Source organism: Ailuropoda melanoleuca, chromosome 7, assembly GCF_002007445.2.
Source record: "Ailuropoda melanoleuca isolate Jingjing chromosome 7, ASM200744v2, whole genome shotgun sequence".
Taxonomy (NCBI): domain Eukaryota; kingdom Metazoa; phylum Chordata; class Mammalia; order Carnivora; family Ursidae; genus Ailuropoda; species Ailuropoda melanoleuca.
The window spans coordinates 49,002,203-49,018,253 of NC_048224.1; the positions used below are offsets into that span (position 1 = coordinate 49,002,203).

At 35.8% G+C, this 16,051-nt stretch overlaps 1 protein-coding gene across 6 annotated transcripts in view; it reads left to right on the plus strand.

Annotated features, from left to right (window-relative positions):
* RABGAP1 (RAB GTPase activating protein 1) overlaps positions 1 to 16,051 on the plus strand; it is a 160,630-nt gene that overhangs the window by 42,547 nt on the left and 102,032 nt on the right. For 5 of the 6 annotated variants that reach the window (XM_002919994.4, XM_034664462.1, XM_034664464.1 and 2 more), the window contains exons 3-9: positions 4,482 to 4,716; positions 5,633 to 5,837; positions 7,546 to 7,720; positions 8,297 to 8,454; positions 14,182 to 14,292; positions 14,669 to 14,735; positions 15,429 to 15,531. In XM_002919994.4, the coding sequence (XP_002920040.1) occupies positions 4,482 to 4,716; positions 5,633 to 5,837; positions 7,546 to 7,720; positions 8,297 to 8,454; positions 14,182 to 14,292; positions 14,669 to 14,735; positions 15,429 to 15,531 (1,054 nt within the window). The remainder of the gene's footprint in view (positions 1 to 4,481; positions 4,717 to 5,632; positions 5,838 to 7,545; positions 7,721 to 8,296; positions 8,455 to 14,181; positions 14,293 to 14,668; positions 14,736 to 15,428; positions 15,532 to 16,051) is intronic. The other variant, XM_034664463.1, reaches the window with a different exon arrangement.

The following is a 16,051-nucleotide window of genomic DNA, read 5'->3' on the forward strand; positions in this document are numbered from 1 at the left end:
CCCAGCTCTTGGCAATCAGTGATCTGATTTCTGTCCCTGAAGTTGTGCCTTTTCCAGAATGCCATATAAATGGAATCTTACAGTATGCTGTAGCCTTTTGTATCTGGCTTATTTTACTCGGAATAATCCATTTTATTGCATGTATTAATAACTCATTCCTTTTTATTGTTGAGTAGTATTCCATTGTATAGATGATATGTGGCACTTTGTTTATGCACTAAGCAATTGATAAACATGTATATTCAGTTTTTGGTGATTATGAATAATACTGCTATAAACATTCACAGACAGGACATATGCTTTAATTTTCTTGGGTACATACCTATAATTGAGTCATATGGTAAGTGTATATTTAACTATAAAATTTACAAAAAACAGCTAAACTGACTCTACCATTTTGCATTCCCACCAGCAATGTATGAGAGTTTTTCAGTTATTACACATCTTTGCCAATCCTTGGTATTGTTAGCATTGTTTTGATTTTAATTTTAGCCAATCTTATAGGTATATGGAGGCATTCTATGGCAGTTTAAGTTTCTCTAATGGCTAATGAATTGAGTTTCTCTCATGTGCTTATTAGTTAACCATCTGTATACCTTCTTTAGTGAAATGCCCATTTTTTAGATTGGGTTTCTTGTTTCCTAATTGAGTTATAAAATATTCTGAGTATAAATCCTTCATCAGATACGTATTCTCCAAGTCTGTGGCTTATGTTTTCATTTTCTTAGTAGTGTCTTTTGAGCAGAAGTTTCGAGTTTTGATAAAGCACACTTTATCATTTTTTTTAAAGACTTACTTGTATTTTAGAGAGAGAGCAAGAGTGTAGGGGAAGGGGGCCAAGGGAGAGTCTCAAGCAGGCTCTGCTCTGAGTGTGGAGCCTGAAGCAGGGGCTCAATCTCATGACCCCGAGATCATGAGCTGAGCCAGAACCAGGATTTGGACGCTTAACCCACTGTGCCGCCCAGGTACCCCTATCATTTTTTTTTCTTTTTGTGTCACTAGAAATCTTTGTGTCCCAGGATTTTCATAGACTTTCTCCTTTGTTTTCTTCTGTAAGTTTTATAGCTTTAGGATTTACACTTAGACCTGTGATCCATTTTGTGTTAATTTTTGTATGTGATGTGAAGTATTGGCTGAGCTTCATGTTTTTGCATAGGTATGGATGTCAAGTTAATTGTTCCAGCCCCATTTGTTTTATTCCCTTTCTCCTTTAAATTATCTTGCCAACTTTCTTGAAACCAGTTGGCCATATATGTGTCAGTCTGTTTTTGGATTCTGTTTTATTCCATTGATCTATGTGCCTACCTCTTGACTAATATTGCAGTGTGTTATTTTAGAGATGATTGTGTTATCTGTTAAGAATGCTGTTGGCATTAGGGAACAGAAAACCCTACTAACAGTGAATTTATTTTTATTATAACACGAAGTCTAATGATAAGCAGTTGTTTGTGTGTTTAAGCTATTCATCAATACCAGGGGTCAACAGACTATAGCCTGCTGGCCTAATCTGGCCTGCCAACTATTTTGTAAATCACCTGCCCGTGGAGGTTCTTCAAAATGTATATGCCCAGGCTCTACCTCTGGGACTGATTTACTTGGTAGGTTGGGAGATGAGAGGATGGAGGGAGGAGTATGTGTTTGAATTTTAACGTGCTTCCTGGTAATATTGTTATTATGCTGTGTAGTCATGGTTAAGAACCATTAACCTAAGGTTGGTTTTTAGAGCGTGGTCCCCAGACTAGCAGTATCACCATCTCCTGGAAACTTTTTAAAAATGCAAATTATCTGGTCCACCCAGATTTACTGAATTGGAATTCAGTTGGGGCCCAACAGTTTGTGTCTTAAAAGTTCTCCAGGTGATTCTGATACATCCCAAAGTTTGAGAACCCTGAAAGGCATTGCTGACTGTTTCCTAGATAAGCAAGAAAGCAACAGATGATCGCCTGGGTGGCTCAGTCGGTTAAGCATCTACCTTCGGCTCAGGTCATGATCCCAGGGTCCTGGGATCGAGTCCCACATCAGGCTCCCTGTTCAGCGGGGAGTCTACCTCTCTCTCTCCACTTTCCCTTCTTGTGATCTCTCTCTCTCTCTCTCTCACTCTCACTCTCTCTCTCTCAAATAAATAAATCTTTAAAAAACAAACAGTGCCTGGCTGGCTAAGTTGATGGAGCATGCAATTCTTGATAACAGGGTTGTGAGTTCAAGTCCGTGTTGGGCATAGAGATTACTTAATAAAAAGTTTTTAAATAAACAAAAACAGCAAAAAACTGGTGTAAGTATGTATATTATAATGTTACAGACAGTAATTTTGAAATTAGATTGAAGGTTCTCAAATGATCTAACATAATTGTGGAGTACTGTATTGACCTTAATCATCCCAAAGCATGTGTTGCATTGCTGTTTTTAAACAGCTTTTAAAAATCAGCGTGTTTGTGTGTATATTTCTTTTTCCTACTCTTTACGGAAGAATTGAGGAAATAGAAGGCAGTTCTTATGTTTATAGGCTTTATAAACAAAAGAAGAATGCAAGATGAGTATGTATAAACACAAAACACGAGCATATAAATGTGTTTTCTTTCAGGGTTAGGTGTATTTTTGTTATTAACAAATATATGAAAATGTAGGCAGCCTATCCAACAGAAAACTTATTATCCTATATGCCGAAGAACAAAACAGTACTTTGTAACACGGAACATACAATGTCTTAGATTTCGTTTGCTCTTTTGGTGATAGTCTCCTCAGTTATAATTCCTAATTACACAAACAGGGAGTCTGATATCTTTTCTCCGTCTGTGTTCAGGAAGCTGTTAACTATCCTACTTATGTTCTTTTTCTTTCCCCTTGGAAAACAGTTTAGGTTCAGTTAGACTATCTTTTGTTTACTGCAGGTGATGCAGTAATTGCTCTCCAGTTCTGAAAGAATGGTTAATTGGAACTAAGCTGTGGTTTGTTTTTTATTTTTTTATTTATTTATTTATATTTTTAAGATTTTATTTATTTATTCGACAGAGATAGAGACAACCAGTGAGAGAGGGAACACAAGCAGGGGGAGTGGGAGAGGGAAGAAGCAGGCTCATAGCGGAAGAGCCTGACGTGGGGCTCGATCCCATAACGCCGGGATCACGCGCTGAGCTGAAGGCAGACGCTTAACCGCTGTGCCACCCAGGCGCCCCAATGTGGTTTGTTTTTTAGATGGCTTAAAAAAACTTCTGGAAGTAGAACTTGTGAAAGAAGAAATTTGATTGCACTTGCGGATGTGCAGGATCAGGCAACAAAGAATTAAAATTACTTGACCCACTTGTAGTTCCATTAGCAGTAACTGTAAACATAAAATGAAGTTCAGGGAAATAGACATGGTCACTGAAGCCCTGAGGCCGAACACCTGTGTGGCCCTTATTTCCAAGGCAAGAGTAGCTGACATGTTACATTTCCTTAAGAAAATGTCAGCAAAAAAAGACTTAAGACTGTTTCTGAATTAAAATTTACAGCCAAAGGAACTTGAAGCTTATAGAGTTATAAAAAAAAGTTTGAACTGGATTCTTTGGTAGTCCCGAGGTATGTCTGTTACTATTGGAATTTTGCTTCTAACTTCTGTGTTGATTTGACCAGGAAGACCTCATTCTCTTTAACAGTCTCCTAGCCCCACCCATTTTAACTTTTTGTCAGGTTTTAGTCTTCAGAAAGCCTCCTAAATCAGCCCCTTTCTTGATCATAACTTTTTCTAAATTCTTTTGTTAAATTTTTTTTTTAGTGTTTCTTGAATAAGCATTCAGTGACAATATTGGGTTTTGTCACTTGTGGTTTTCCTTAGCATTGGGCAGTCTGCACTTGATTTTGCACTTGTTTACTTCCTTGTTGAGCAACTAATAATAAACCATCATGACTCTAGAAAAACACTTGACATTACTGAAATAGAGTGCCTCTCTTCAGGCCATTTAATACATACCAGCTTTATTCAGATGCCTTTATTCAGAACTTTAAGAAACTTCATATCAGAGGAATCTCCCTTAGAATTGCAAGAGACTGACTTATAGTAGGAGTGGTGAAATACATGTGAAAATTTATTACCTAATAAGTCTGTTTCTTTGATAACTTTTGCAAGCAAACACACTTTCCCTATTTCTTAAAGATTAGAGAAGCCCCTAAAGATACTACTCTTAACAGATTATTTCTCACCACACAAGTAAAATTACAAATGTTTTGTTAGTTGAGGTCACTGTAGAAAACTTCCAGTAACACTGTCACATTTCTGGGCAATAGTCTCAAATTCACTATATACTTTTTCATGAAAAACTGTATGAATAAAGAGAGCAGCTGCAGCTCTTATTTATTGGAGATCTTGATTCTGTTTTTTAAAACATTCAGAAGATATCTTTGAATCAAAGGAAATGCTGACGATTTTCTCTAAGATACGGACCCGTTTGAATTGGTACTGGCCTCTCTTTCTCACTTTGCTGATTGCGTGTATTTGTGACCCTTAGATTATAGGGAATGGAAGTGAGCAGCAGCTGCAAAAAGAGCTAGCAGATGTGCTGATGGATCCTCCAGTGGACGACCAGCCAGGGGACAAGGAACTTGTGGAAAGGTCACAGCTGGATGGCGAAGGAGATGGACCTCTTTCTAACCAACTCTCAGCTTCATCCACCATTAACCCTGTGCCATTAGTAGGGCTCCAAAAACCAGAGATGAGCTTGCCAGTGAAACCTGGACAAGGAGGTTAGGACTGCTGCATTGCTTGCTTAACTGAAGGCTATTGTTTTTAATATGTGAGTGCCCACCCATACTAGGTTTGATTCAGAGCAAGCGAAGACCATACTCTGTGTTTTCTAGAATTTTCAGATTCTAGATTGAGGGGGTTGTGAGAAGGGTAGGTATATGTACCATTCTGATTTCCCTTTAAATGTGTGTCATTGATGTCAAAGAAAGAGATAACAGCAGTTATAAATGACATTGAGGAAGTCATTTCAGAATGTTTCAAGATTTTTTCCAAGAGAGAAGGAATTTGAGTACAGTGTTGGAGATGTGGAGGAATAATGCTTGGGGAAGAGATATTTGCTCCAGGCCTGAATAGATAGCTCTTTGGGAGTAGTTGCCAGGTTTTTTTTAAAAGGGAGCCAAAAGGCACCCCAGAGGAGGAGGAATAGGGGAATTATAAAGGCTCATTGGGAAAAGCAGAGTGTTAAAACTATACAGCTTTATCGGAAAAGGGAAAACAGGGGTATTGGGTGAACACTAAGTGGCTAAGATGATGACTGAGAGAAATAAAGCAACACAGATCAGAGAAAAGACAGAGATAGGATTTTTGAGAATGGTAAAATACTAAATATATTTTTTACCTAAATGTAAATTATAAAGTCAAAACAAATTAGAAGAAGGCAAAAATGTAAATCAGATCTAACCTCAGATCACATTTTAGATTTGGGATTCACAGTAAAGCAGTCCCTAAAAATCTTGGTGGTAGTGACAGAGTTTTAATGTGAAATTTCTGCTTGGGGCATTTCTTCTGGGGCAATGGCATATTATCTCATTAGTTCTTAATTGTAGACCTAAATGTAATTTGTAGGTTTTTACTTGGTATGCATGTCAACAAAATACTAAAATGAAAGTAACCCTCCACTACCATTTCTTTCAGATTCTGAAGGGTCAAGTCCTTTCACACCAGCTGCTGATGAGGACAGTGTAGTTTTCAGCAAACTAACTTATTTAGGCTGTGCCTCAGTAAATGCTCCCAGGAGCGAAGTGGAAGCCTTAAGGATGATGTCCATCTTAAGAAGCCAGTGTCAGATTTCACTAGATGTAACTCTGTCAGTGCCGAATGTATCTGAAGGAACGGTGAGGTAAGTAAGACTAGCTTCTTGAATGTTTGTAACATTGCATCAGATTTCTGACCTATAGATTTAGAAAGGAGCAGTAGTGAACAAAATACATAATTATTTTATTTATGTAATGTTTAATTCACCTGGCACTTATGTCTTCCAAGGATTGTAACCCTTATGAAAATTAGTCACTCATTTGAACAGTTTTTTATATTCTTCCCCACCCCAGTTGTGTGTGGTACATTAAAAACTAAAATGTTTTGGGGATGATTGAAATATTTGACCTGAAAGTATGCCTAACTAATTAATTTGTATTTTCCCTGTTCCACCAGTACAGATATTAGCTTCACAAATTAGTTCAATATGAAGTTTCATATTGAATCTAACAGAACATACTCGAATCAACAATAATAATATTAACACATCAGAATCAGCATTTTTTTAAAGATTTATTTTAGAGCATGCACACACGTGAGTGGAGGGAGGGGCAGAGGAAGAGGAAGAGAGAATCTCAAGTAGACTCCCCACTGAGCAGAGAGCCTGATGCAGGGGCTCGATCCCAGGATCCTGAGATCATGACCCAAGCCAAAATCAAGAGTCGGGCTCTTGGGGCGCCTGGGTGGCACAGTCATTAAGCGTCTGCCTTCAGCTCAGGGCGTGATCCCAGCATTCTGGGATCGAGCCCCGCATCAGGCTCCTTCGCTGGTAGCCTGCTTCTTCCTCTCCCGCTCCCCCTGCTTGTGTTCCCTCTCTCGCTTAAATAAATAAAATCTTTAAAAAAAAAAAAGCGTCAGACACTTAATCAACTGAGCCACCCAGGTTCCCCTGTTAATGTGAAACTTACCATGAAATTTGTTTAATGCTCATTTCTATGTCCTTCTTAGTAGTTACTGCCCAACTGAAGTTATACTTTGTTCTGATACATTTTAATTCTGTAGACATGCAAAATTCTCTTGCCCCTGTTTTCAGAGTTTTTATCAAAGTGCCTTTGAACGTCGATTAGGTCCCCTTTCTGTATTTCCATTATGCGTAGGGACCCCTGGGCTTTCCTCATCAATGGCCCTGACCATTCAGTGTTGAAATTGCAGTTTCTTTTCATTACTTTCATATTTGTGTCTTCAGTGTCCAGAACAGAGCCTGGAGTATTGTAGGTATCACGTTAAGTATTTGTTGAACCAATACATTTTTGAATGAATGACACACCTTTGATTTTTAGTGAATGGCATCTTTTTGATTTTAGTAATTATCTTTTTTTAGGTGTTAACATTTTGTACACTCTCTTATTTGCCATGAATCAGAAGAATTTGTTTCACTCTGAGGAAGCACATCAGTTTTTTAATTTTTTTAAATAATAAAGCAGATTAGGTCATTTTTTAGGAGGTGACGAGAAACACGGCTTTTTAATGATTCATTTTCATAGTCTAATTTACCCATTGATGTAGTCTTTATTAAGGTACCGACTATATAGGAAACCTGTGTACTTACTGTTTGTCTTTCTGATCGCCTCCCTTAAAGCATAAGATTATGTAGGTTTTAGTACCATGGAATTCTGTAATTAATAACTTCAGGAATCCACATATGACTTATTTATTAAGTCTTTAATATGATTAGAATACCAAAGATGGTTTATATGACCTTGCTGGAAAGATGGCTCTCTAGTCATAATATGGATATAGTGAAAACAGTTCATAATCCCTCTAAGGTCTTTATAACGTTTTTTCCTAAACAGACTCTTAGATCCTCAGACAAACACCGAAATAGCAAACTACCCTATCTACAAAATCCTGTTCTGTGTCAGAGGGCATGACGGAACTCCCGAGAGTGACTGTTTCGCTTTCACTGAAAGTCATTACAATGCAGAGCTCTTCAGAATACACGTCTTCCGGTGCGAAATACAAGAAGCTGTAAGTCCTTACCAGAAACCTGTCTGCAAATGAAGCTTCACCTGTACCCTCACTGTGTTGAAGTTAATTGCAGTATTTATTATGTTCACTTTATAAGCCACATGAAATTCTTTGCTAATGTTTTATTCATTCCAGCCTGATGGGCTGAAATATAAAGAAACTAGAAGTTTGGGTAACCAGAACCTTGTTGCTAACAGTGTCAGAGACCAGGACTGCTTCTTGATACGCTTCTTGGTTTTAGGAGTGACACATTTCCAAACTTCTTTTAAAGCTAATCTTGTAGGATTTTTTTTTAGTATCATAAATATATTCAGATTGTTTCTGACATTTTGGAAATTATTTTTCTGTTGGATTTCTTGTGTTTATAACCATTTCTTTTTTAAAACTCCTTCTCTGGCCATTTTTAGTGTTGCTTGCTTTATAGGCCTAACAAATTAGATAATTTACCAAAGGAAATCAATGGGGAAAAGATGAATTACGCCCCCTCCACACACAAAATAGGTAGTAACCTTCAGCCTTGATAAAGGTATTTCACTTCTTCTGATAACAACCCATTTTCTAACTTGTCTTTTGTAGGTAAGCCGGATACTTTATAGTTTTGCCACTGCCTTCCGCCGTTCTGCCAAGCAGACCCCACTTGCAGCAACTGCTGCACCCCAAACTCCTGACAGTGACGTCTTTACCTTCTCTGTGTCTTTAGAAATAAAAGAAGATGATGGTAAAGGTTATTTTAGGTAGGGTATTTGTTTTTGTTTTTGTTTTTTTCAAGTTTGTATTAACATGCTACATCTGTGCTTCAAGGGAAACTCTGGGTCAATTATATAACTTTCATGTATGAAACGATTGCCTTTATAGGTAAAGTTTTTTATATTGTAAGTGATAAAAGGAAATAGGCACATTTGTAAAGTTTTTTTTATTTAAAAATTTTTTTAATTTTATTTTCAGTGTAATTAACATACAGTGTTATATTAGTTTCAGGTATGTATTATAGAGATTTAAAAATTCTGTACACTACTCAGCACCTATCACAATAAGCGGTTTCTTAATCCCCATTACCTATGTCAACTATCCCGTCCACCTCCCTCCCTCTGATAACCATCAGTTTGTTCTGTATGGTTAAGAGTCAATTTTTAGGTTGTCTTCTTTTTTCTTCATTTTTCATTAAATTTCAGTGTAAGTGAAATCATATGATATTTGTCTTTCTCTAATTATGGAAGCAGCCCAAGTGTCCATCAGTAGATGAATGGATAAAGAAGATGTGGGGGTGTGTGTGTGTGTGTGTGTGTCATGGAGTATTACTCAGCCATAAAAAGGAAAATGAAATCTTGTCTTTTGCAACAGCATGGATGAGGGTATAATGCTAAGTGAAATAAGTCAGAAAAAGGCTGATTTCTTTCTTCTCATTTTTGTCTTTTTTATGGCTGAGTAATATTCTGTGGTATGCATTTGTGTGTATACACACATATATACACACACTCCCCACATCTTCTTTATCCCTTCATCATGGACACTTGTGCTGCTTTCCTGATTGGGCTATTGTAAATAATGCTGCAGGAAACGTAGGGGTGCATGTAACTTTTGGAATTAATATTTTCATATTCTTTGGGTAAATACCCAGTAGAGAAATTACTGGATCATAAGGTAGTTCTATTTTCCACAGTGGCTGCACCAGTTTACATTCCCCCCTGTAGTGCATAGGGTTCCTTTTTCTCCACATCCTCACCAACAGTTGTTATTTCTTGTCTTTTTTGATACTAGCCATTCTGACAGGTGTGAGGTGATACCTTATTGTGGTTTTGATTTGCATTTCCCTGATGATGAGTGATGTTGAACATCTTTTCATGTGTCTGTTGGCCATCTGTATGTCATCTTTGGAGAAATGTCTTTTCATGTCTTCTATCCATTTTTAAATTGGATTATTTGTTTTTTGGGTGTTGAGTTTTATAAGTTCTTTTTTATTTTTTTTTTAAGATTTTATTTATATATTTGTCAGAGAGTGAGTGCACAAGCAGGGGGAGCAGCAGGCAGAGGGAGAAGCAGGCTCTTCACTGAGGAGAGAGCCTGATGTCGGACTCGATCCCAGGACCGTGGGATCATGACCTGAGCTGAAGGCAAATGCTTAACCAACTGAGCCACCCGGGTGTCCCGTATAAGTTCTTTATATACTTTGGATACGAAGCCTTTATTGGATATATCATTTGCAGATATCTTCTCCAGTTCAGAAGGTTGTCTTTTAGTTTTGTTGTTTCCTTTGCTGTGCAGAAGCTTTTTATTTTGATGTAGTCACAATAGTTTATTTTTGCTTTTGTTTCCCTTGCCTTAGGGGAGATGTCTAGAAAAATGTCGCTATGACCAATGTCAGAGAAATTACTGCCTGTGCTCTCTTCTAGGATTTTTTTGGTTTCACATTTAGATCTTTAATTCATTTTGAGTTTATTTTTATGTATGATGTCAGAAGGTGGTCCAGTTTCATTGTTTTGAATGTTGTCCAGTTTTCCCAGCACGATTTGTTGAAGAGGTGGTCTTTTTCCCATTGTGTATTCATTGCTCCTTGTCCAGGATTAATTGACCGTATAATTGTGGGATTATTTCTGGGCTCTCTATTCTGTTCCATTGATCTATGTGTCTGTTTTTGTGCCAGTGCCGTAATGTTTTGCTTACGCAGCTTTGTCATATATCTTGAAATCTGGGATTGTGATACCTTCACTTTTGTTCTCCTTTTTCAAGATTGTTTTGGCCATTCAGAGTCTTTTGTGATGCCATACAAATTTTAGGATTATTTGTTCTAGTTCTGTGAAAATGCTGTTGGTATTTTGATAGATACTGCATTAAATCTAGATTGCTTTGGGTAGTATGGACATGTTGTTCTCCCAATCCATGAGCATGGAACATCTTTCTATTTATTTGTGTTGTCTTCAGTGTATAGGTCTTTCACTGCTTTGGTTAAGTTTATTCCTAGGTATTTTACTGTTTTTAGTGCAATTATAAATGGGACTGTTTTCTTAATTTCTCTTTTCCAGAGGCGAGATTTGAAGAATTGAAAACTATTAAAAATTTTTTTGTGTGGGAAAATATGTCATGTTACTATGTTCTTTTAGACTCAAAGTAGCTAGCTGACTGCTGATATGAAATATGACAGAAGCTAAGCCCGCTGTATTTGTAGCTGCATTTGTTTCGCTGTTCTTTTGGTCTTGTAGTTGGCTGGTTAATTTGTTTTAATAATCTAAAGATCTTAAGGCTGTTGACATCAGGTTTTCCATTAAAGTTTATCTGAACACATTGGATGAAGAGAAACATGGTCTGTGTCTGAAGTCTTAACCTTGCATATAGGATCAGAAGTAACTGGTTTGAGCTTTTTAAGGAAAATGATACTTCTTTTGAGTGGTGGAAAGAACCCTAGAATAGAAATAAGAACTTAGGTTTAGTTTAATTATTGCTTCTGTTAACACTGTGAACTTTTCCAAGGTTCTTTATCTCTCCTGGCAGTAGTTTCCTTACTTATAAAGTAAGTTGGCTAGATTCTAAAGTGCTTTCTAACTTTAAAATACTGTGGTCACAAGAGAATTGATTTTTTTTCCCTCTGTAACCCATATCACACATTTGGTGCTTCTTGGATCATAATTGACAATTGCATATTCAAAGTCTCTCTCCTTCGTGATTACCTCATGAAATGGGTAAAAGGAAATTATATTAAAATATGAATGATTTCTACTCTTTTGCTTTCAAATTAGAAAGCCCAAAGACTGGTTCGTTTGTTTGAACAACTGATAACTCTTGGGCTCCCTGCGAAGACTTTTGGAATTATCATGCCATCTGGTGGCCAGTTTCATGTACAGTGCAGCTTCAGCTTTGATTTGCGCACTAAGGGTTAGACGCTCTGCTCTGTGCCCTCTCATCAGCTGTATTTCTGTTCTCACAGCAACATTGGGATGTGCTGCTTCCCACAGTATGCATGCCTGCCCTAGGAAGCGGAAATTATAATCTGTAAACTTTGTTATAACTTTTTTCCTTTTTAAGAAACAAAAGTTTCTTTAAACTGCATTTTTCCCCTTGAGTAAAGAAATTTATGTAGCTCCCGTTTATAAATTTCAGCTATAAATAGGAAAGATGTCTAAGATCTCTCAGAGAACTAGTTCTCGTGCTTCTGAACTCAGGCATGTTCAAGGTAGAATGATTATAATCACAAACATCCCTGTTCTGCTCACCCTCATACCCAGGAGATGCTATACAGAAAATCCCTAGATGGTTATTTTGCTCTCACATTTGTCAGGGCTTTGTTCTTTTTTTGTTACATGGTTTTAGTGAATTTGTAGTTTACAGTGGAAAATAATGTGTAGCCTTATTATAGTGATGAACTTGTTGAAAAGTAAGCCTCCCTTTATCAGATTTGAACTGGCCAAACGCAGTTGTTTTTTCCCAGTGATTCTATAATATTAGTCTAGGAATTTATCTGCAGGAACATAATTGAGGTAGCCAAAGAATTATCAAGATGGATGTTCCCCTTAATACTATTTACAATAACCAAATTAAAAAGTGGAAATTAAATATTCACCAGAATAGAATAATTAAAATATGATGCATTTCACAATATATGCAAATATCAAAAACATTGTCATACATCCCAAATTAATATGTTATATGTCCATTATATTTCACCAAAAACATAATATAATGATGTACCCCTATGACTTATCACCTATCCATAAAATACCAGTATGTGTAACCATAGCACAAGATAGTGGTTTTACTCTAACATAAATACAAAGTGCTGTGACAAGAATTAATGCTCTTCTTTTCATCTTTGAAAAAGTATAATTCTTACATTATTAATATTAGAAACCTACTTTCAATTTAGCCCATAGGAAGATGGAGCGTTTTCATTTATACTATTCAAAACACTTTTTTGTCTTATTTATTCTATCGTATAACCCTATTAAATATGCTGGGTATTTGATTTTGCTTTATAGGTAAAGAAGCCCAGGGAAGTTAAACTTGGATCTCAGTATTATAATTTATACAGTAGGAAGTCAAAGTAAAATTATTGGGGTGGATCTATTCAGTGATACGATGACAAGACTAGAAATACAATCTAAACTCCCTGACAGTAGTGAAGTGAACTTGACTGCTTACAGTCTCTACTCTGCTTCCTGTTAAGGTGACTTTTCTTGCATTTCAGCATTAGGACACCAGAGACAACTTCATATCTGTTGTTGTTTTAAGTACTGCTAAGAGATGGGATTATATTTATTTCTGTGTCAGCATCCGCAGAACATAAAGTCTAGTATATCTCTTATCAGTTGAAAATTGAGACCTGTCTATATCCTTATAGGTGGAAATTATGTCAGTCACAAATATTTAACAGTTTGGTATGTAGAAGTTTTTCTTTGCACATGTTTGTCATTTCCAGGTTCCTTTGCTAAGATTCTTTGCTTTTCTTTTCTTTTCTCTTTTTTTTAAGATTTTATTTTAAAGTAGTCTCTACACCCAACATGAGGCTCAAACTTAAAACCCCGAGATCAAGAGTTGCACACTCCACTGACTGAGCCAGCCAGGCATCCCGATTCTTTGATTTTCTTATCTCAGTTTATATAAGTACAGATGGTCTTCAAACTAATTTTATTTTTTCAGAGCCACTTTTTAGTTTGAGTAGATACCCAGAACTCTCAGGTAGCCTTTTATAGTATCTTTTAATGGTTCTGCTGCCGTTATTTTAGAGTTGTACAGTACTAAGACATAATTTGTATTTGCTGCATGTTGGCTTATTGCCATTGGCAGATGTTTGCTTTTGAGAACAAAAGAGCCAGAGAAAGTGGTGTGTGAGAGAGTAAGGGATTATTTTGGTAAATTCTCATTTTAAGAATACTTTCAACTTTTTTCTTAAGGTGATGTTTAACTATATCATTAGTATTATTTTTATAGTTATTGCACAGGTAAACAATAAGGTTATCAATGCTTAAGGGAGAATTAAGCAACAACTTACTGTTGGCCATATTTTCCTTATCTCTGTTATTTCTTGAAGGTACCTTGCTTTGAAATTCAAAGGATCTATGATTATTTTTTCTTTATTACATATTTAAACAAATAAGGCAATAATTACTTGTAAAAGAAACAAAACAAAACTGACTAAAGTAAAAGGGAAGAAAACTTTTTTTGAGTGCCTATGTGCTAGATGCCATGCTAGGTGCTTTACAGATATCTAACTTAATTTCACAGCAACAAAAAATTTAAAAAGCCACATTTTAGGGAGCATATGAGTTTTTTCTAGCTCTTATAAATTGTTTAGTGGATTACATACAGTAATGGTAATATTTTCACATCAAGAGGTAGATGATGATTTTTTAAAATTTCTATTATGACTTGAAAACCAGGCATAGAAAAGAATCCTAGATTCAAGAGAAGTTGTTCTAGTATATGTCACAAGAAAATACTTTGCAAAACTAATGAAACGTGTTGTTCTACAGTGCAGTGCCTAAAGAGAAGGACAGACAGTGCTTTAAGCTTCGCCAAGGAACTGATAAGAAGATTGTCATCTATGTGCAACAAACAACTAATAAAGAACTGGCCATTGAAAGGTGAACATTTTTAGTATTCAGCTTCAATATAAATTCTGGTTTTTATCAATCCAGTGGAGTAACCCTATACTATATTCAAAAATATATTTGCAAAAATTTTGTTTTCTGGGGAATTCTTTTGGTTATTGAAGTGAATACTTCGTTCACTTTGAATTAGCTCCCATAAATCTTCAGCTAATAAGCTGACTTCAACTGTGTGATAATAAAAGACAAATAGAATTTATGCATTAGAGAAGTAAGGTTATTTGGGCAATGCTAATTTATTGATCATTTTAATGTGTCCTTTATCCATCAATAAGAATTTTAAATGACCTAGTTTAAACGTCTTCTTTTGTGTTATCTTTCTTCCAAATTTATGCCTGTTCTTTCTTTGCAGGTGTTTTGGTCTTCTCCTTAGCCCAGGAAAAGATGTACGAAATAGTGATATGCACTTGTTAGATTTGGTAAGGATTGCTTTTCTTTTTAAGGTTATACACTATTTCCTTGATAAAGATTTCACTTTATCTCACCTGAATCTCATGGTAAAGCACTTTTATGAAGGTGTTCTTGTGAGCTGTAATTGCAGTAAAAAAAGATAAGGAATTTCCTTATTTCTGACTTGATATTTACTAGTCTGACCTTAGATCTGTTTAGTCTCAGCCTTGATTTCTTCACTGTATAATAGTGAATAATCCTTGTTTATAATTTAATGTTGAAGTTGGAATCAGAGAAAGTTCATAAGAGAAGTGTTTACAAACTATCATGAGTTTTATAAAACTCGTGGTATTTAGTATTGTTGCTATTATGTCAAATCTTTATTTTCAAAACTAAAATTTATGCAATAATTATGCATTTGACAGAAGAATTCAGCATAGATTCAGGTGGTAATTTTCTCTTAATTTGCACAATTTGATATGATTTATAAGCATTTACTTTATAATTTTTCAGGAGCAATTGCATAAATGGCACATCTTTAATTTTAACTGCAGTCAGTCTCATTCACATATATATATTTTTTTAAATCTCTTTTTAAAAAAAAATCTCACCCTCTTTCATATTCTTGTATTTTTCTGACTTCTTATTAAAGGCAGCAAAATGGGAGTTAGCTGTTATTTCTTTATTTTCTCATTAATGTTTGTTTTTACTCTTTTCGTTAGGAATCTATGGGCAAAAGTTCAGATGGAAAGTCCTATGTTATCACTGGGAGCTGGAATCCAAAATCTCTACCTTTTCAAGTTGTAAATGAAGAAACTCCTAAAGGTGATGCAGATTGCTGACATCATGAACGGATATTTTAGTCCCCAAAACATACCCATACCTTAGGACCACTTATTTGACAAATATCAGTGTTTTTTTAATTCTGGTGAAACCAAATAATTTGTATAGGTCTCTGAGTTTATTATTAAATTTCACCTATAAACAGTTTCATTTTTCCCTACTTATTTTTCCCTCCCTCTCTCTTAATTTTTTACTTCCCTGCTCACTTTTCTATTCATGTACTTATTTATATACAGAATTCTAAATTTTATTTATTTTTGTGGAGAGAGAATATATGCATATATGGTTAAAAATTAAAAGGATATAGAGGGAAAAATAAAAGTCTACCACAGTCCTCAGGGCCCCACACCAAGAGGACTGTTATGACCAGTTTCTTATGTAGCTTTTCAGATACTCTGTGCAGAAACCACCTTTTTAAGTTATTTCCAACTCTTCCTGAATGTCGTTTAGAGGCTGCATAATATTCTTCTGAGATCAGACAAGATCGGGCGCGTTCAGGGTG